This window comes from Schistocerca cancellata, chromosome 3 (genome assembly GCF_023864275.1).
Source record: "Schistocerca cancellata isolate TAMUIC-IGC-003103 chromosome 3, iqSchCanc2.1, whole genome shotgun sequence".
NCBI lineage: Eukaryota > Metazoa > Arthropoda > Insecta > Orthoptera > Acrididae > Schistocerca > Schistocerca cancellata.
Genome location: NC_064628.1, coordinates 231848548 through 231870669, shown reverse-complemented (window position 1 = coordinate 231870669; position 22122 = coordinate 231848548). Strand labels below are relative to the sequence as shown.

The following is a 22122-nucleotide window of genomic DNA, read 5'->3' as shown; positions in this document are numbered from 1 at the left end:
GCATGGAGGTGATGTAATAATGTTCTTTATTGTCTCCCATGAAGTATCTGCTGCTGGGCATTTTCTGCCTATTGGTGGTGTTTGTTATGGACTAAGTAACAGGTTCAAGGCTGTTTAAGCTTTTTCTTCTTTCACTAACTTACAGCTTTTCCCCTTGAATGTTAATACAATACCCTCTGATTCTCTATTGCTCTATGGAAAGACTGGTGGTGAAGTGACATGTTGCGCCAGTGCTACAGTAAAAATTATGGTTTATTATTTTGTGTGTTGCTTCTTTGAAATACATGAGAATGAAGCTTATCAAAAAATTTGATAAAAATGGTTGGTACTAAAACTAAATAATAGTAGCCACCTTGCATGTTTGTTGTCATATTGACAGTAGGGGGGGGGGGGGGTTAATCTTATGGCTGCAGCCTCCGTCTGTACAGGTTTTGATAACTTGGAACATAACTGTGATATTCTAAATAACTGTCAAACACATGACTTTTAATTTTGATTAAGTTTAATGAAAAGACTGAACTGCAGTTGCACTGTAGTTGACTGATATTGTCCTACAGAAAACTATATTTTTATGAACTGGTTTGGCGGACTCAGCTGCCCATCTTTAAGTATATTTCTAACAGTTAAAACCAGTTTACTTATTGTTATTACAATTTTAATAAATTTATAATTACTCAAATTGATTACAAAACCAATAGGACACAGCATGATGTACATATTGATTACTCAATTTTCATATCAAATTTGCAATATAAATATTTTGAACAATCTACAAATATTAAATTCTTAAAATACAATTGCTGCTTTAAATTCTTTGCCAACATTTATGCCTAATACATGGTTGAATATTTTAAAGTAGCATGCTTGTTCTTTAATGAAAATTCATATAAATTGCTAGTGTGATAATGTGCACATAGTGAAAAGATGTGCTTTTTACCTAATTGAGTCATAATACTGTAGAGGTGACTTCACCTTTGTGGCGAGAGGAAGAGCCATTTTTTATAGGTCAGGATGGCATTCAGCTCCGCACTGTGGGCATGGTGGTGATTAGCAACCAAGTCACTATCTTCTCATAAATCAAGAGTGTGAAATTGTCACATGTTTATTCATCAGTTTATGGCAGTTGTGCCCCTGGTGTGCATCAAAGATGCTGATCTCAGTCGCAGTCCTCAAAGGCCCGGCCAGTTAACAGTGTAAATAGGCTGTGGTGTGATAGTGTCCTGCTGTCAACAATAAGGTGGCTCTAGCCTGGACAGTATGCTGTGACTGTTGCCAGCACTGGCGGACATGTCAGTACAGGATGCACCAGAACATGTCCATTCGAGCCGTGGACCCCAGCGTAGAATGTAGCAACAGTGGCTGGCAGGGGTAGTGTGTCCCACTGGGCAAACCAGCTGCAGGAGAGTATGCTCACGCAAGGCAGCTAGTCGGGTACATGCGTGAACCATAGACCCCTCCAGTATAAGACCTGCAGCTGGTGAAAGCCAGTCAGTAGGTGCCCTTCCAGCTGGAAGGCACCAGTTTGACTATGAGTGATGTAGACTTCCTCTCAAGGCTGGCTGCAGGCTGTGATTGATACTGCTTGGATTCAATGGCCAGCATTTATGCAGGTTTGTCACCTCATTGTTTTAAAAGGTCAATGTTTCCTGTCATGTAGGAGGAGAGAAAGCTAGTGCTGCCAAGGCTGTGCGAGAACGCCAGTTGGCATTACTCCAGCTTGGCTCTGTGTGCACTGTGAGCAGTGTTTGTTCCTGTTGGCGGTGGTGAGATGTAGACATGAGTTAACTTCGCTACAGCATGGTCAGGGTAGCAACTCTTGCTCCATCAGCTCTGGCCGTTATTTTGAAAGGACATTTTGGCTGCTTTTTGCTAAAGAATTCTTTAGCTGTTGATAGCCAAGGAATGCTTCAGTGGCTGTTTCCCTGATGCTTCTTACATCAAATTGTGATGACATCTCACATTAACTTGGTCATGCTAAGTAAATGAAACCAATTTGCAATTATATCATTGTTTGTATTTAAGCATAACACATTAGTCAGCAGTTAGCAAAAATGAATAAATAAAGTCTTCAGAGAATTTGCAAACTTAAAAAAATATGTTTTGGGTAGTATACTTGGTGTGGTATCAAATATTCCAATATGTGCCTCACATTCTGTTACATTACTACGAGCGGTGTTCAATAAGTAGTGCCCCACATTTTTTTTCTCAGAACATATTTATTGTTAAGAGTCATAATTTGGTGACAATTTACGTCAACATGTTTTGTCCATGTTCTATTGCTGTACGCCAGCATAGTGGAAGAGCATGTACTGCTTTTAAAAGCTCTTGTCCTGTAGTCATAGCCATGTTTTCACTGCATGAGTGACACTCTCATCTTCAAAGTGTGTTCCTCATAGTGAATCTTTAAGTGGCCCAAAGCGATCAAAGTCTTAGGGTGCCAGGTCTGGACTGTAGGGTGGGTGAGGCAGTGATGTCCAACCCAATTTGGTGATGTGTTCCCACATTCCCAGGCGTGTGTGGGGCGTGCATTATCGCTATGGAGCAAGATTTCTGCAGAATTCTTGTTCAGTCGAACACATTAGAAACGGTTCTTGAATTCATTCAGAGTCTTCACGTATGCCTCTGAAATGATGGTTGACCCTCTTGGCATCACATTCATGAAAATGATGCCATAACAACCCCAGAAGACTATCACCATGACTTTTCCAGCAGGGGGGTTGTCGTGAATTTCTTCTTTTGTGGTGAATGAGGATGATGCCACTCCATGGCCTGCATGTTTGTCTCCAGTGCAATGTGGTGCACCTAGCTTTTGTCTCCCATAATGATTCGTGACAGAAAAGCTTCTCTGTCAGTCTCAAAATGCTCCAACAGTTCAGATGAAATGGCTTTTCTTCGACTCTTGTGGTCCGCTGTTTACATTTATGGAACCCATTGTGAACACCTCTTTGAATATATGAGAGTCTCAGTCATTGCAGACGCACTTCCAATGCTGACTGACGACTGTAGAGCCACTTGTCGAGTTGTGATGCGCTGGTTGGCACAAATAATGGCATCTGCATGATTCAGCATATCTGGAGCAGTAGCTGCGACAGGGTGTCCCAAGTGTAGCTGATCATGGAGCCCTGTTTATGCATTTACTGAGGCTTTGTTTACCCATTTCCCAGCTGTACTTCTATCAACTGCGGCATCGGCAAACAGTGCACACAAACTTTTATGGATGTTCACCACAATTTCTTTTTCTGCACTCAAGAATTCAATAACAGCATGCTGCTTGTAAAGTGAGTCGTATGTAAACACCATTTTGACGCTGTACTACAACACTGCCATGTGCCAGAACGGTTTGAAACTTTACGGGCTCATGAACAAACATCAAATGCGAAGCACCAGCAAGGTCATTTGTCTCTGTGTATTAATGGCTTTTTAAAAAAATGTGGGGCGTTACTTATTGAATGACCCTCATATGTCAGTGCCATTTTTAGCAAAGAACTATCTTATATGATTTAGTGTAAACCATGGCCTTTTGTCCAATGATGTCATCTATGGGAGACCTTCAGTTGTAAGTATCTTAGTTAGAGCTTATCTGTAATGGTAGACTGCATGTTGATGTATGAAAAATTAAAACTGTTTATACAACCACTAACAACTTGGATTTTAAAAATGTTTCTGCAAAGTGCTGATGATGGCACTGCCAGGCATGAGTTAGTGTGAGCTGTAAAGTAAATTTTCCCAGTGGTGTCAATTATTGTGTGCGTGTTTAAATCAAATGGATCCAGTCCTTTCTATGGCTTCTGCATATTCAGACCTAGCCGGCTGTTCCATCAGTCCCCCCCCCCCCCCCCCCCCCCCCCCATTCCCCTGCCTCCCTTTCTCGATGGTATTTTATGTGGTCTGCCACTATTGTGTTGTTTGTGATAATGTTTATATCTGCATACCACTTACACCCAGTGCCCTGTGAGACCATTCCTCAAACACTTCAGTTCATTACTTCTCCATCTTTCCCACAGTTCATGATTCACTTCTGTACAATGTAGTTTTCAAAATAACAAATTCTCAGAATTTTTTTCTCAAATTAACACCTATATTTGATACTAGGAAACTTTTTTTAGTGAGGAAGACTATTTTTTCTGTGCTAATGTTCTTCTTACATTCTCTTTTCTACCAAGATGGCAGAATTCCTTCCTACTCAGACTACTGTTCACCCCATTCGACAGACCCTGTAATCCTCCTTCAGTTTCACAGAAGATAGCGGTGCTGTCAGTGAATTTTGTTATTGAAATCCATTCACCTTGAATTTTAATCCCGCTTCTGTACATTTCTTTTACTTCCTTCTTCAGTGTACACATTCACAATGGAGGAGAAAGACTGCATCTATGCCTAGTGCACATTTTAATCTCAGTGCTTGTGTCTAATGTTGTTGCCAAGCTGGCAAGTACAATGCAGTAAAGTAATGAGTATGCCCAAATGCCAACAGAAATGTCCCCCCCCCCCCCCTGTTGTTAGTTTTTGTGACAGTTATTAATTGACTGAAGGGGTATATAGAGTCCTTCCTGTTGTATATCAGTTACTTCCATGTCTTTTATACTAATTGAAAGAGTAATTATAAATTTACATTAGCTTTTGTATAATTGCATTGAACCAGTTTGGTTTGTGAAGATTCCAGCACAGAAGATAAAGCAGCAGTAATTTATTCACATGTACATAATGTGTTGGGCAATTTCTATATCGAAGCAGCATGTATTAAATACATTAGTTACACTCACAGTCCAACAGCCCTTTCACAGTATACTCAGTCAAATTTCTTAGACTTCTTCAGTGCATTTTATGTTATTGCTTACAATATTGCTTAATTTGTTCTCATAAAATTAATTTAAAACTGTGTCAATATACAAGACCCTCCAAAAATGATTTCTTCTATTCGAAAGATCAACACAATAAAATTTCATTGAGGTATTACTGTTCGAGAAATGTAAGTCCATATCAAAAACATGTATTTTTCCAGTCTGTTGTTTTTAGTCATTTACTTTGTATTGGTAGAGTGAAAGACACATTTTATGAAATAATCTAGCTTCAAGTTAGTATAACTATCATTATAATATTATTATTTTCTTCATTTCCAGGAGTGGGATGATTTTATAGATTTGAGTGATTGTGCAACTTTTAACATTGGAGAAGAAACACCACGTTCAAAGTTACTTCATGGAAGTTGTTTGAAGACACCTGAGACTTCTCCATCGCGCTCTATATTCCAGATAACACCATGTAATAGGTAAGATTTCTTTACCGCAGGTTGGTAGTTATGCTAGCAGGTATAATGTGAACACAACTGTCTATATAATTTACAGCTGATTATGTACAAAAGTGGATCAAAAATGAACCAATCTAAATATTCTGTTAAGGGTAGTGGTTTGCAGTGAGAGTGGGAGAGTGAGACTGGGAGGTTCGCCTCCATAGTACCATGAATGCAAGGCTATATTTGGCCTGTAAATTCCAGTAGAAATGAGGAGGGAATGTGAAGCACAGTTGTGTAGCATGCAGTTGCAAAATTTATTGATGATAGAAATATTTAGCATAATAAAAAAATTGTGGGCAGTGCTCAGACATCCAGAATCAGGGCCATTGAAGTTTCAAGTTGGTTAGTTAGGTGTTTTTTTTTTCTCCCCACAAAGAATTTCCTGAGGGATTAGACACTATGAAAGAAAGGTCTCAAAGGTGCCAGATAATAACCCCAACTGTGGAGAGAGTGGAAGAGCCTACGGAAGTAAACCTAGAATGAGAATTGTGGAAGCTCAGAAGCACTGAGGTGGCAGTGGTGTCACTAAGCTGCCCCTGCGCAGCACTAGAAACGCAGCCAGGGGGAAAATGTGTTACTGGTGAGAACCAGCCTTGGATCTAGATGTCCAAGGATAGGATCATTTCTGGAACAGGTTGTACAGGTAACTCCATGATGTGAATATGGTGACCGTAAGGAAAGGTCAGCCTTTCTACCATCCCAGAATGTCCACCAGATGGCATTAAAGCATTGCATTATTTTACTAAAACAATCATCACATAATGGTACTGGAAATTCAGCAGAAAACATGTATTCCCGTATTAGCAAATACCTAAAAATATGTAAAATGTTGCTCCCATCAACTGAAAACAATGTTCTTGACAAAGACCCTTCTCAGTAATTAAAAGGGCCACAGTCTGGATTTTTGAGTTATTTAATGTATGACCTTGCTATGATGGTACACCAAATGGCTGGAACAAATTAAAAATATAACTGTTATACTTCCTAAGACGTGCAGCTCTAATGATGATTGCACGTTCAAGTTTAAAGTACTCCACAGATAAAGTAGTTCCCATTTGGATCTCTGAGTGGGAAATACTTCGGAGGATGTTTCTATCAGAAAAAACAAATTTGGTATTATATGCATCAGTGTGTGTATATCATAGGAATTATGAGGGGTGGCCAGAAAGTAATGCACCACTTTTTTTTTTCTCAGCCGAAAACAATGCTACGAATGCAAAACGTTATGTATGTATTATTTGAAGTCTCCTGAGTTAGCGTGCCAAGTTTCTGTCACTTCTGACAGCTAGCATAGCTGCAGGACAGTTTAAAAATGGTGTCTGTAGGTGATGTATGTTACAAACAGTGTGCTGTGATTGAATTCCTCACTGCAGAGAAAGAAACTGTGGGGAATTTGCACAAATGCTTGTCAACAAAAGTACAATTAGTCACTGGGCACTGAGGGTGAGGTCATGAGAAGGCAGTTCAGTGGAGCTCCACAATTTGCAGCAGCCAGGCAGACCATCCACAGTTGTCACACTGACGCACCTGATCTAGCCTCCCTCGGGCATCCACTTGTTTGGGCCATTAAAGGATGCCATTCGTGGAAGACAGTTTGAGGACAATGAGGAGGTGATTCACACAGTGAAGCACTGGCTCTGCCACCAGACAAGGATTAGTACCGACAGGGCATACATACCCTTGTTTCTCGCTGGAGGAAGTCCATAGAACAGGATGCAGGTTACGTGGAAAAATTGGGTGTGTAGATAAAACACCATTCTCTCATGTGTGTTTCTCGGTATGTTCAATAAAGAATTGTTGATGAAAAAAATGCGGTGCACTGCTTTCTGGCATCCCTCATAGCTAAATGCGGTAAGAGGAGGACAGGTCTTCTCATCATATGAATACAGGCCAAACAACACAAGATCAAATAGAGATAATACAGGATGAGGTCTTACAATGGCTAAGAAAACAGAAATGTGGATGAGCTACAATGAACAGCATTGTGAATGCTTTATCATAACCACAATAGGCCCAAGGCCGATACCCACCACTGCGGCACAAGTTCATATACCTACTAGCTCTGCAACTGATGATGAGATTCAAACAGTGTACGATGAGATAAAGAAATTATTCAGGTCATTAAAGGAGATGAAAATTAGGCGTGATGGAATTCAATAGTAGGGGCAGAAGAGAAGGAAAGTATAGTGATGGGAATTGAACAAGACCAAGAATGACTTAAGAACCTGCAGAAACAGACTGTGGGCATCAGCAGTGAGCTACCAGAGAGTAAGATGTTGGACAATAACAAAAGAAAGGCAAAGAACAGAGACAACACAGTGGAATAACCATACAGAGAGTAAACCAAGATTGAAAGCATAGGACGTAATGAATCCAGAACCAGACAGTGATAGGTAGTGAGATCAGTACAATAACACTGTGAAATCATGACTGACTGAGTGAGTGGCTGTACTGCTGGCTTTAAAGGACAGCTGCAGGTGGTGACATGCCAGTGGAATGGGCATGTCTTCATAGCCAGAAGTCAGCAGCAACAGCAGTGCTCATAGATTATAGCAGTGCTGTGTAACCTGCCATCATCTAGGTTCATGCTTTCTGGCAGGCTTCCAAACTCATGAAGTCGGGATACCAGATCCTGCCCCCCCCTTCCCCCCCTCCACCCTACCACTGAAAGAGGTGGATAAGCTATTGAAAAATGCTTAGGAAAGCGAACCGGTGGCACAGGAGGAATCCTGGCACTGAAACCAGAAGCTGAAAGAAAGAGCCTGGGGCATCTGACTGCATGCTGGGGTGTGATGACAGGGATGAAGATGGCCACAAAGGTGGAGACTGCAGTGAGTACTCCACCTCCATGCCTGCATCCATGGAATCCACCACTGGTGCCCTGGAGCACAAGTTGTACCCATGTTGTGGCAAATCAGCAGGAGTGGGCATTCCAGGTCTGACCAACTGAGCCACCAACCATGATGCAGCCAGGAGGCATGTATGGAGGTGATTGGTATGATGTCACTCCAAGCCCCTCAAAGTATCAGCCATCGTAAGGCTTCACCCATGGGTGTCAACCACTGTAGCCATTATCCATGAGGGTTTCACACCACGCACTATATAAACATGCTCATACAGCTAAACCTGGCGTGTAGTGCCTGCCACATCAGGTCCGAGCCTCTTTTTACTGTGGGGCCAGGAGATTGAGGAGAGTATGTGACTGCTCCTCTTGGAGGAGCTCCAGCAGACTACAGTCATGGACAAGCCTGGTCCTGTAGGTGTTCAGAAACATTGCCTGGCCCTGTAGGTGTTCAGAAACATTGTGAGTGCATTGGTGGTGTGTGAGTGCATTGGTGGTGATGGAAGTGCCCACCTCCTTTAACACCTATTGCTTAAATGTTTGCACCATATGCTCCACTTTGCTATTGGAGAACAGGTGAAACGGCTCACTGAACACAGGTGCTTGATGCCATTGCATGTGCAGAATGGTTCAGAAGCTGTTGCCATCAATTGGGTCCTGTTGTCTAATGTGATGGTGTAGGGAAGTTCTTCAATGGCCAGAAAATCTGGATGAGGCCATTGAAGGTGGAGTCAGCAGTGGTGGACGCCATGCTGATTGCATATCGGTAGTTAGAATTAGTGTTCACGATAGTGAACTTCATAGAGCCCAGAAAGTGGCCAGCAAAGTCTAAGTGAAGGCAGTCCCAGGGGTGGTGAGGAGTGGGTCTGGGGATGAAGGACTGGGGAGGAGCAGCCTGGTTCCAGACACAAGCAGAACAGCTACGCACCATGGCCTTCATGTCTTTATTCGGCCCTGGCCAGGTTTTGGATCGGCAGCCCTCGGAGAAAAGTGGGCAACCAATGGAGCACAGTGTGGGGTGCGCTGCATGACAGGGTCACGGGGCATGTATGCAACTATGTGAATAGCTTTAATGGAAAACCCAGCCAAGGCATGCTGTTTTTCCATGTCAGTGTGGAAACAGATTTCCTGCTCGTCAAATGCTGTGTTGGGCCCCAAGGGGAGACAAGAGAGAGCACCTCCATCTGTATGTAACGCCGTGCTTGTATTTAATGGTGTAATTGCAGGAACTGAGGAAAAGTGCCAAATGCTGGAGCTGTTGTGCCGTCATTTCCAGGAGACAACAGCATGGCCCAAAGAGTTTTTGATTCATGATGTGGCTAAACTTGGTCCTGAATTGGTAAACATGGAATTTTTTAATGGCAAAGACAATTGCCAAAGCTTCTTTTTAGATTTGGGGTAGTTCTTTTGAGTGGGTGTCAGCATCTTGGATGCATAAGCAAGTCAGGTTGCCTTCCATTTGGAAAGCGGTTGCACTCAGCGACTGTTATATTGACTTGTAAATTATAGATTGCAGCACTCAGTTGTCCTTGCTTAAATTTTATTATGCATATCTAGATTTCAGCTAGAAGTTAGCCATTCTCAATGCACTATTATTTTCTCTCAAAGCATGTAAGTCCCTGTTGATCGAACTTCGCCCACAGTTCATTGAATACAGTGGCTAGCTTCTAGCATAAATCTAGATCTGCATAATAAAATTTAAGCAAGGGCAACTGATTGCTGCACTCTATAATTTACAAGCATAAGTGAGTGTTTGCTCAGTACTGTCAATGTTCCTATGTGCCAGCAATGCATTAATGCCATAGGGAGAAGCATCAGCAACCAAAACCAGTGGACTTGAGGGAGAGTAGGTTGTGAGGCATGACATGGAATGCAGCAGATGCTTTAGCTGAGTGAAACAATCAGCTGTTCACTCGAACTGGACACCCCTCCTTTGCAATCGGAGGAGAGGGTGCATAATGTGGGCCACTTGTGGAAGGAAATAATAATAATAATAATAATAATAAATCCCGTGGAGGCCCGGGAAAAGAATAGGCCTCCGGTATGTTCTGCCAGTCGTAAAAGGTGATGAAAAGAACAAACCACTAATAGTGTGATTACTTGGTTCAGGACAGAACTAAAGAAGCCTTGGACAAGCGCTGTCATGGTCGGGGACGACGCTTGAACCCTATGCCCGCCCACAATGGTAACGACACTGCTAGCCAACTCGAAAATGATTTAAATCCAAATAGAGGTGTTTTGCGGGATATGCTTCCTGCAACCACCCTAGAAGGAAAACAAAGACAGAGGATGGGATGGTCAGATGAAGTTAACCGACACCTCATGATCTGTTATTACCAAGCAACAAACCTAGGAACCAACACAACTGGATACAGATCACAAGTATACACAACATTTATTACCAGATACCCAGAATTAAAATTTTTAACAGAACAACGACTAGCTGATCAGATCTGTGTAATAATCAAAAATAACAGGATACCCGAGTCAGAATTAGAAAATATCAAACAACAAGTACAACAAAAACTGGAACAAAATAATGTGCAATCAGAAGAAGAAGAAAATACAGTAATGGACTCAAACATCTCAGAGCAAACAAACAAAGAACAACAAACATCAGTTAAACAATCAGAGGAAAACAAAATCTTAAGGCAGCCACCAGAACAAGCACAAATAGAACACGAAGTGACATGCATGTTAGACACAGAAGAAAAATTTCAGCTGACATATATAGAATACAAAGACACAAATACACACATTAGACCATTCTTGCATAGACCGCCAAATAACCCACAAGTCGAAACAACAATAACAACTATCAACACAATCATACACAACAAAATAAATTAAAACACAACTATGGAAGAGTTACAACTACTGGTTTATGTAGGAGCACTCACTACACTAAATATACACACTAGGCAGAGATCAGAACCAACCAACACACAGAAGAAACCCACAAAACCAGCATGGCAACACAGGCTACAGATCAGAATAGAAAAACTGAGAAAAGACATCGGACAGCTAACACAATTTATAAGAAATGAAATGTCAGGCAAAAAACGAAAAAGGTTAGGTAAAATCTCACAACAAGAAGCGATAGAGCAATTAGATGAAAAGAAGCAGAAATTACAAGCATTGGCCAAACGACTTAGAAGATACAAAAAAAGTGAAAATAGAAGGAAACAAAACCAAACATTCAACACAAACCAAAAGAAATTTTACCAGACAATAGATAACACACACATTAAAATACACAATCCACCAAACATAACAGACATGGAACACTTCTGGAGCAACATATGGTCAAACCCGGTACAACATAACAGGCATGCACGGTGGATACAAGCAGAAACAGACACATACAAGATGATACCACAAATGCCTGAAGTGATAATTTTGCAACATGAAGTCACCGAAGCAATTAATTCTACTCACAATAGGAAAGCCCCTGGAAAAGATAAAATAGCAAATTTCTGGCTAAAGAAGTTCACCTCAACACATTCACATCTAACTAAATTAGTTAACAGTTACATTGCAGACCCATACACATTCCCTGATACACTTACACATGGAATAACTTGTCTGAAACCTAAAGATCAAGCAGACACAGCAAACCCAGCTAAATATCGCCCCATAACATGCCTACCAACAATATACAAAATATTAACTTCAGTCATTACACAGAAATTAATGACACATACAACACAGAACAAAATTATAAATGAAGAACAAAAAGGCTGTTGCAAAGGAGCACGAGGATGTAAAGAGCAACTGATAATAGATGCAGAGGTGACATATCAAGCTAAAACTAAACAAAGGTCGCTACACTACGCATACATTGATTACCAAAAAGCTTTTGATAGTGTACCCCACTCATGGTTACTGCAAATATTGGAAATATACAAAGTAGATCCTAAATTGATACAGTTCCTAAACCTAGTAATGAAAAATTGGAAAACCACACTTAATATCCAAACAAATTCAAATAATATCACATCACAGCCAATACAGATTAAACGTGGAATATACCAAGGAGACTCATTAAGTCCTTTCTGGTTCTGCCTTGCTCTGAACCCACTATGCAACATGCTAAATAATAAAAATTATGGATACAATATTACTGGAACAAACCCACACAAAATCACACATTTGCTATACATGGATGATCTAAAACTACTGGCAGCAACAAATCAACAACTCAACCAATTACTAAAGATAACAGAAGTATTCAGCAATGATATAAATATGGCTTTTGGAACAGACAAATGTAAGAAAAATAGCATAGTCAAGGGAAAACACACTAAATAAGAAGATTACGTATTGTATAACCACAGCGACTGCATAGAAGCAATGGAAAAAACAGATGCCTATAAATATCTAGGATACAGACAAAAAATAGGAATAGATAATACAAATATTAAAGAAGAACTAAAAGAAAAATATAGACAAAGTCTAACAAAAATACTGAAAACAGAACTGACAGCAAGAAACAAGACAAAAGCTATAAATACTTATGCTATACCAATATTGACCTACTCATTTGGAGTAGTGAAATGGAGTAACACAGACCTAGAAGCACTCAGTACACTTACATGATCACAGTGGCACAAATATAGAATACATCACATACATTCAGCAACAGAAAGATTCACATTAAGCAGAAGGGAAGGAGGAAGGGGATTTATCGACATAAAAAAAACCTACATTATGGACAGGTAGACAATTTAAGAAAATTCTTTCTAGAATGAGCAGAAACTAGCAAAATACACAAAGCAGTCACTCATATAAATACATCGGCTACACCACTGCAATTTCATAACCACTTCTACAACCCTTTAGATCACATAACATCAACAGATATGAAGAAAGTAAATTGGAAAAAGAAAACACTACATGGCAAGCACCCGTATCATCTAACACAGCCACGCATCTATCAAGATGCATCCAACACATGGCTAAGAAAAGGCAATATATACAGTGAGACGGAAGGATTCATGATTGCAATACAGGATCAAACAATAAACACCAGATATTACAGCAAGCATATTATCAAAGATCCCAATACCACAACAGATAAATGCAGACTTTGCAAACAACAAATAGAAACAGTAGATCACATCACAAGCGGGTGTACAATACTAGCAAATACAGAATACCCCGGAAGACATGACAATGTAGCAAAAATAATACATCAACAGCTTGCCTTACAACATAAACTTATAAAACAACACGTTCCCACATACAAGTATGCACCACAAAATGTACTGGAGAATGATGAATACAAATTATACTGGAACATAACCATTATAACAGATAAAACAACACCACATAATAAACCTGACATCATACTCACCAATAAAAAGAAGAAATTAACACAACTAATCGAAATATCCATACCCAATACAACAAATATACGTAATAAAACAGGAGAAAAAATTGAAAAATACATCCAACTGGCTGAGGAAGTCAAGGACATGTGACATCAGGATAAAGTTGACATTATACCAATTATACTATCAACTACAGGAGTCATACCACACAATATCCACCAGTACATCAATGCAATACAGCTACATCCAAACTTATATATACAACTACAGAAATCCATAATTATTGATACATGTTCAATTACCCGAAAGTTCCTAAATGCAATGTAACATATACCGTACAGTTAAAAGGAAGTCACGCTTGATCAAGGTCCGCGTCACTTTCCATTTTTGACCAGACATAACGTCTGAGAAAAGAAAGAAATAATAATAATAATTTACATTCCAAACAAAGCTTGCAGCTCCTGTAAGCTTTGGGGATCGGGTGGAAAGTCAGTAGCAGCATACATTTGGAGATTAATCAGAGTAATTGTAACTCCTGTGTCAACCTGGAAACAGACATCCTGGTTTGCAACCATAAGATTGGGAAACAACTTAGTGGCAGGAGGGGTGCTCTGAGTAACAACTGCCCAAAGTTTGTGCACCGTCCCTTGACGCATGTGAGGAGTGGCATCCAATTGTCCCAATGGATGATGACAAACAGTTCGAAGATGCCCATCTTTCCCACAATGGGCGCAGTGTGACCAGGGACCCAATAAGTCCATTCATAGGTTTTCTATGAAGCAATCATGATGGGAGACTCTGCTGCTTACACCAAAGGGGCGTGACAGGCTGTTCAGAGGTCCTTGACAAGTCTGATATCAACAAATCATGACACCACCTTCAGCAAAAGACTTAAGAGAATTCTGCCCCTGAGGCAGCGGCTGGACCGCTGCTACCTGAGGTTGAACCATGAGGCATTCATTTGCTGCATGTGCGCTCTCGAAAGAGTGGGTGATTTTCAAAATACTGTCCATGAAAGGTTTGTATAGTTACAGGGCTGCAGTGCATTCTTCTGGATTGGGAGCAAATTGGATCCCTTCATCTTGAATAAAAGAATCTTCATACGAAGTTTTGCAAGCCAGGTTTGTACAAGTGAAATCACACTGTTGACTCAATCCTTGCATATCCGTCACTCATGATCGGTGTAACTTAGCTTCTTGTTTGTAGTATTGATGGAACTCGAAGCATTATGTGAACATGTTGAATCACTATGAATAATACTTTTTAATGGCAATAAGCACATCTCCTCAAACATGAGTGTGACAGTTTTTGAGAGTGGAGCCAACTTCCTTAATAAGGTAAATGTCTCTGGAGAAGCCCAAGAAAGGAAGAGCAACTGTTGGAGAGCATCATCGAAAACCTCAAAATTGGCAAAGTGCTTTTTCAGCTGCTGCGAGTATATGTCACTATCCTCTTTGGCTTTGTTGAACAGTGGAAATGCAGGTGCGTGGCTCTCTGTCTAGCAAGTGACAGCAGCTTGTATGCGTGGGAGCCCTAAATCTGTAGGCAATCCTAAATACCCTGATGGAGCAAATAAGTTTGCTTTTGTTGGTAAAACTGCTGTTGTAACTGCTGCTGCAGGAGGAGCTGTTGCTGTTCTAGAGAGACGGGAATCAGACAAGACCTGGAATGACTAGAGAACCTGTGGAGAGCCACCAGAGAGTAAATTGGTGGACAACAACATGAGAAAGACAAACAATGGAGAAGGCATGGTGGAATAACAGTCCAGCTAGTAAACTAAAATCGAAAGCCTAAGGTGTAGTGAATCCAGAACATCACAGCAATGTGTAGTGAGATCAGTCCAGTAGTGCAGTGAAATCACAACTGACTGATGGAGCAGCAGCCACAGGTGCTGATAGGCTGGCAGAATGGGCGTCTCTCTATAGCCATGGTGACAGCAGCACTTATAGATTAAGGCACTTCCATCTAGCAGCCGAGGTACCAGAGAAAGAAAGGATGAGAATATGGACTGGGGGAAAGGAATGAAATAGAAAGCCAGAATTTTCACAGACTACAATTTAATCATTGCTGGCACTTCATTTAAGATTAATGAAAGAGGTTTCATTTGATGGAGATACCTAAAGTTATCAGAAGGTTTCAGGTTGATTATATAATTGTAAGAAAAATTTTGAAACTATGTTTTATATTGCAAAACATTTCCAGGGGCAGCTGTACATTTTGAGCATGCGCTGTTGGTTATGAACTCTATATTAAAATTGAAAAAAAACTACAGAAAGACAGGAAATCAAGATGATAGGACTAGGATAAATTGAAATAACTAGTAGTTGTTGAGAGTTTCAAATATGAAGAAGAGACGGTATGCCGAAGGTAACAGAGTATCAAATATCCAAAAAGATAAGGCACCTACAAAACACATGAGTTATTGAATTTAATTTGCAAGACAAGACAGTATAAAAATTCACCCAGTGAATCAGATACAGCGAATACAGACATGAAATTGACAGAGACTTCAAAATGGCAAAGCCATACCATGACAAAACTGTTTTGCTTGATATGCAAGACTCAAAGAGTCATGTGAAATAAATATCAGTATTCAAGAAGAATATACCAATTCCAAAGAAAGTGAGTGCTGACAGATGTGAATATTTAGTTTAATATGGCTTGATTTATTTACAGAAACATGGAAAGGGTAATAGAAGCCATATTCGGGAAAGATTAGTTGGGGTTTTGAAATGTAGGAACAAGCAAGGCTGTGGTGACCTCAAAGCAAACCTACATTTACAGAATTTGTAGATTTAGAAAAAGCTTTTGACAGTATAGACTGGAATACACCCTTTGAAATTCTGCAAGTGGCAAGGACAGAATACAGTGACACGAAACATTGGTTATAGCTTTTATAGAAACCAGAGTGCACTTACAAACAGTAGTTGAGAAGAGAGTGAGACAGAGTTGTAGCCTATCCTTAACTTTATTCATTTGATACAGTGACAAGCAGTAAAGAAAGTCAAGAAGAAATAAGGACTTTGAAGTTCACTTTATGACATTGTAATTCAGACAGAGACAACAAAGAGCTTTGAAGAACAGTTGAAGGGAATGAACAGTGTCTTGGAAAGAACTAACAAGATGAATAGCATCAAAAGCAAAACAATGGTAATGCTACATAGTCAAGTTAAATCAGGCAATGGTGATGGCATTAGTTTAGGTAGTGAGACAGTAATAGATGAGTTTTGCTATTTGGGAAGCAAAGTAATTGACAATAGCTGGAATAGAGAGAAAATAAATGCAGTTTGTCAATAGCATGAAAGTTGTTTAAAAAAATACAAATTTGTCACTATTGAATAAAAATTTAAGTGTTAAGAAGCCTTTTCTGGAGTATTTGTGTCAAGTGCAACTTTGTACAGAAGTGAAACATGAACAATAAACAGTTGAGCAAGAAAGAAGTAAGTGCTTTTGATATGTGTTGCTACGGAATACTACTGAAGATTAGATAGGTGGATCAGATAACTAACTAAAAGCTGCTGAACTGGTTGATGAGAAACATTTTTGCTACAACTTGGCTAACAGAAGTGATTAGTTTTTAGGACACACCCTGATACACCAAGGAATAAGCAATTTTGGTCTTCTTGGGGGAGGGGTTAAAAATTGTATTAGGAGACTAAGGGTTGAATACAATAAGCTGGTTCAAGTGGATTCAGGGTGCTACAGTTTAGTAGAGAGCAAAGAGGCCTGTACAGGATAGTCTAGCATGGAAAGTTGCATCAAACCGGACTTCAGACTAAAGATCACAGAAACATATAGACCTACTTCATTGAATGTCGTGTAAATTCATAGAGCTTGTGAGAGAATTGTGCTTGCTGAACCTGGCAGTGGTAAATGTAAAGTTCCTCGTTCTGGTCTTGATGAGACAATTGGACCCAACCAACTGCCATGTTATCGTCTGCCACTGGCAGTGGATCCAGTACAGAGAAACATGTGGTCAGTACACTGCTGATTTGGTCGTTGATGGGTTTTGTGAACTTGGGACCAGTACTAATCAGTAGAGTGGTTCCCGAGTTGTCCTCAGGAGGCTGAGTGCACTCTATACTAGTCCTCCCACCAAGGAAAAACTCTGGCAGTACAAGGAAGTGAACACAGGTTCTGCCGAATCACAGTCAGCCATGCTATGGAGGCAGGCGGCCTAGTAGTGGAAAACACACTGAATTTCCTAATTGAAGCAGTGGTTTTCCATCTCTCGTACGACAATCACTGCTGTGAAAGTGACTCCTGAGCATAGCAGTCATCTAGAAAAATAGTGTGAATGTAAACAGTATGATTGCATCTGCATAAACTGTACCTTCATGATAGAGCTACCATTACCAAAATATATGAATCCAAAGAAGAGGCTTCAGCAGTGCTGGGCTTCCAACAAGTGCTCCATAAATATACATTTTCATTGTTCTCTGCAGTACATCATGTGGACATTTCAAGACCCAGAAGTTTAAAATCAAACTGTTCTTTCCACCATTGATTGAAACATTGTAGACACCTGTGATAATTTGGATGGTCGTATGATCTCCAGTAGATTCCACTGTCATACATGGAAGGAAAGATGCTTACAAGATTTATGAAATCCAATACACTTAGAAATTTAACAAACAAGCAGCTGCAGCTAACAAGCTGTTGTTGGTCAGTGCCATTTGATGTCACTAGGGACACAGCAGTACTACAGACTGCAGTTTGCTAAGCGATAACCACAGTGTTTTCTGTAAATATATACTATGTTTCTTTCAACTGTTGTTGGAACTTGACAAGCTAAAAGTGATGTGTAATATTAGAACTACAGACAGGATGAGACAGGTCAGATTAGCAGGATGTTGCACAGTCGACTTTGTTGTCTATAAGTAATAGATATTTACCATTTAAAATACACTGCAGTGCCAAAGAAACTGGTATAGGCATGCATATTCAAATATAGAGAGATGTAAACAGGCAGAATACAGCACTGCAGTCGGCAATGTGTGTATAGGACAAGTGTCTGGCACAGTTGTTAGATCATTTACTGCTGCTTCAGAGGCAGGTTATCAAGATTTAAGTGAGTTTGAGTGTGTTGTTATAGTTGGCACATGAACAATGGGACACAGCATCTCCAAGATAGCGATGAAGTGGGGATTTTCACATACAACCATTTCATGAGTGTACCATGAAAATCAGGAATCTGGTAAAACATCAAATCTCCAACATTGCCGCGGTTGGAAGAAGATCCTGCAAGAACAGGACCAACATTGACCTAAGAGAATCATTCATTGTGACAGATGTGCAACCCTTCTGCAGATTGCTGCAGATTTCAATGCTGGGCCATCAACAAGTGTCAGCGTGTGAACCTTTCAATGAAACATCATCAATATGGGTGTTTGGAGCCAAAGGTCCACTCCTGAATCCCTTGATGATTGCACAACGCAAAGCTTTACACCTCACCAAGGCCCGTCAACACAGACAGTGGGTCGTTGATGACTGGAAACATGTTGCGTGGTCACACAAGTCTGTTTTCAAATTGTACCAAACAGATGGATGAGTATGGATATGGAGGCAACCTCATGAATCCGTGGACCCTGCATGTCAGCAGGGGTCTGTTCAAGCTGGTGCTCTGTAATTGTGTGGGTGATATGGGACCCCTGATACGTCTAGATATGAGTCTGACAGGTGACATGTACGTAAGCATCCTGCCTGATCACCTCATCCATTCACGTCCATTGTGCATTCAGATGGACTTGGACAATTACAGCAGGACAGTACGACACCCCCACATTTCCAGAACTGCTACAGAGTGCCTCCAGGAGCACACTTGAGAGTTTAAACACTTCCACTGGCCACCAAACGCCCCAGACATGAAGTTAATTGAGCATATCTGGGATGCCTTGCAACATGCTGTTCAGAAGAGATCTCTACCCCTCGTACTCTTACAGATTTATGGGCAGCCCTGCAGGATTCATGGTGTCAATTTCCTCCAGCACTACTTCAGACATTAGTCAGGTCCATGTCACGTCATGTTGCGACATGTCTGCATGCTTGTGGGGGCCCTACACAATATTAAATGGGTGTACCAGTTTCTTTGGATCTTCAGTGTAGTTGCCAGGTGAACACAAATACCATTTTCACCATATTAATATTTCATGTAAGGTACATGATGCAGGTTAACAAATAACATTGATCTTACATTAAACAATGTTAAGGCAGAAAGTTTAATCTGTAGATACTAAATGAACCACAGACATTTTTTCTTGGTAGTCTCCCATTTAACTGTCCATTTTAGATGCCTGAGCCAGATGAAATTCCTTGGTCTCATGTAAAAGAAAATTACATTTTATTAACTTTGTTGAACTGCAAATGTACTATGAATGTTTCCATCACCGTTTTGCCCAACAAAATACTTTCTTCTGGAAAGCTGTGCACATACTCTCAAACTTTACCAGCATAGTCGGCCACATTGGCGATATTGGAGATATGGGACCATAAGTAACCACTGTGATCCAGTAATGATATATGTCTCTTCTGTTCACACGTACATGTGTGTATGTGTAAGTGTACTCCATCTCGTATCTATTTCCTTGACTCATTTGCACCGAGATACTCACATTATTGATTAGTAATGTTTTCCGGGAGATGATGATAAAAACATGTCCGAGTTGTATAGCCAACATTGTTGCAGTGTAAAATAGCACTATTGTGTTTGCTCTTACTGACACTGGCAGTTCAGTAATGACTAGAAAGGTAGTAAGCATAGCGCTGAGCGCAGCAGTGCACATGATACCAGTATTACTTGGAGACTGCAGCTTGTATCAATGTTGCAATGATACCTACGTTTAGCAGTAACTACTGCTGCTAGCAGTCCAGCAGAGGGCGAGTGCACAACTGTTAAATGACTTGTCTGCAAAGGGGTTTTGTTGCACATCGTTGCTGTATGCCCTTACATAAGTGATTAACGATTATTAATATGGCTTATGAGGTCAGTCAGTGAAATACTGCGAAATAAGAGAAAACTGAGCAATGAAATCAGGAATTAAGGATATTAATGCATGTTTAGCACATGTTAGAATGATATTGTTTCTTTAGTCATAGAAAATTGGTTTTGCTGTGAATGGTGCTCCTACACATATTGGTCTAATAGAATCTAAAATAGTTTTAGCACTGTACCTGCAGGCAATAAACAGTTCATGACACCACAGTCGCTGTAACTTGCACTGTGTTTACAGCTCACAAACATATAAACTGAAGACTAGCTTCTGAAAAATTGTATAGGCATGATCATACCACGGAATTAAAATGTGTGTGCCCCTGGCAGTTCTAGCCCACATTACCTGCGTGACTCCCAGCACACCAAATACCACGCTGTCTGCCTTGCATTTCTGTCCTGCGTTTTGTGACTTGGCCCACTGCTCTAGTCAAATTAACATCCATATATTTGACCACCATTCATTTAGAAACACTTTTCAAAGTATATAAATACTTAAACAAATACATTACACAGTCTTGTACACACTTATTGTATCACATACTATTATATTTTCTCATTACAGTTACTTTTATTTTAATATATTCCATGAAATGGAACAGCAATCATTTGTCAAAACATTTACTATATTCTTACTTGCCCATTTTGCGTCATGTTATTCAAATCCTTCTACAATTATTAATACATAAATTTATTATTAAATCAACATAGAAAGTGAAATATCAGTGCAAATTACCCACACAGAGGCTAATAACTTTCTGTATTTGAGGATGACTGTTTTAGATGCACAGTTTCACTTATTATGTTACATATACCCACTTCATGAAGTTATTACCACAGTGATGGCTACATGAAGTAGCACCAAGACTTCCACCCCATACTACTACTGTATGTATAAATAATAAACAAATGTGAGTACCAATAAAACTGTGCCAAAACCTGAATAGGCATTGAAATAAGCAATGTGTAAGCAATTACACATCTAATCTGTAAGTGATTTTTATTTTCTAAATACATTTATAAATTTCAATAATTAGTCTCTATGAATATCAATCAAATCAAGTTAAATGAAGCTGTCTATCTCCAGTTCTTCATGTCGTTACACACCACTTCACTGGTTATGCCCTCGTTGCAGTCTTCCAGTTTCAGTGACCTCCTCCTTGGGTCGCTTGCATCAGAAGACTACCTCTCTCGCATCAAAGTACAGCCACCAGAGCAATGTACTCCTCGTCAGCAAAATCATTACACTGACAAGCATCAAACAAATGACCAAAATCAGAAGTTGCCTTTAACTGCAACCCCATGGCTTCCCAGTGATCAGGCTATTGAACCCCTCCCTGGTTTACCATGTGTTCATTGTGTGAAAGATCTTGAAGCACAGACAAATGCAGATTCTTTATGAATCAATCTCATAACCTAATCACATCTGTAGACTTCATAATTCATAAACATTTTACTTAAACAGGTGCATTATTTGCTGTTTCACCCAGCAAACACTAAGTACCATTTCATTGCATATAATATCTAATTAAAATTATATCATTATATCACCTTTTTTTCAGATTACAGATATTTTCCCTTGCCAAGACTTTTTTTTTTTTTTTTTTTTTTGCTAGCTCACAATTGGCATCTCCCCCATGCACCTGCCACAAGTTCCAGGTGCAACTTT

General features: G+C 40.0%; 1 protein-coding gene across 5 annotated transcripts in view; it reads left to right on the top strand.

The window, feature by feature from the left end:
• The window catches only part of LOC126174866 (uncharacterized), a 382969-nt gene that overhangs the window by 339657 nt on the left and 21190 nt on the right, over nt 1–22122 (top strand). For all 5 annotated transcript variants that reach the window (XM_049921269.1, XM_049921270.1, XM_049921267.1 and 2 more), the window contains one exon: nt 5118–5266. In XM_049921269.1, coding sequence (XP_049777226.1) covers nt 5118–5266 — 149 coding nt within the window. The remainder of the gene's footprint in view (nt 1–5117; nt 5267–22122) is intronic.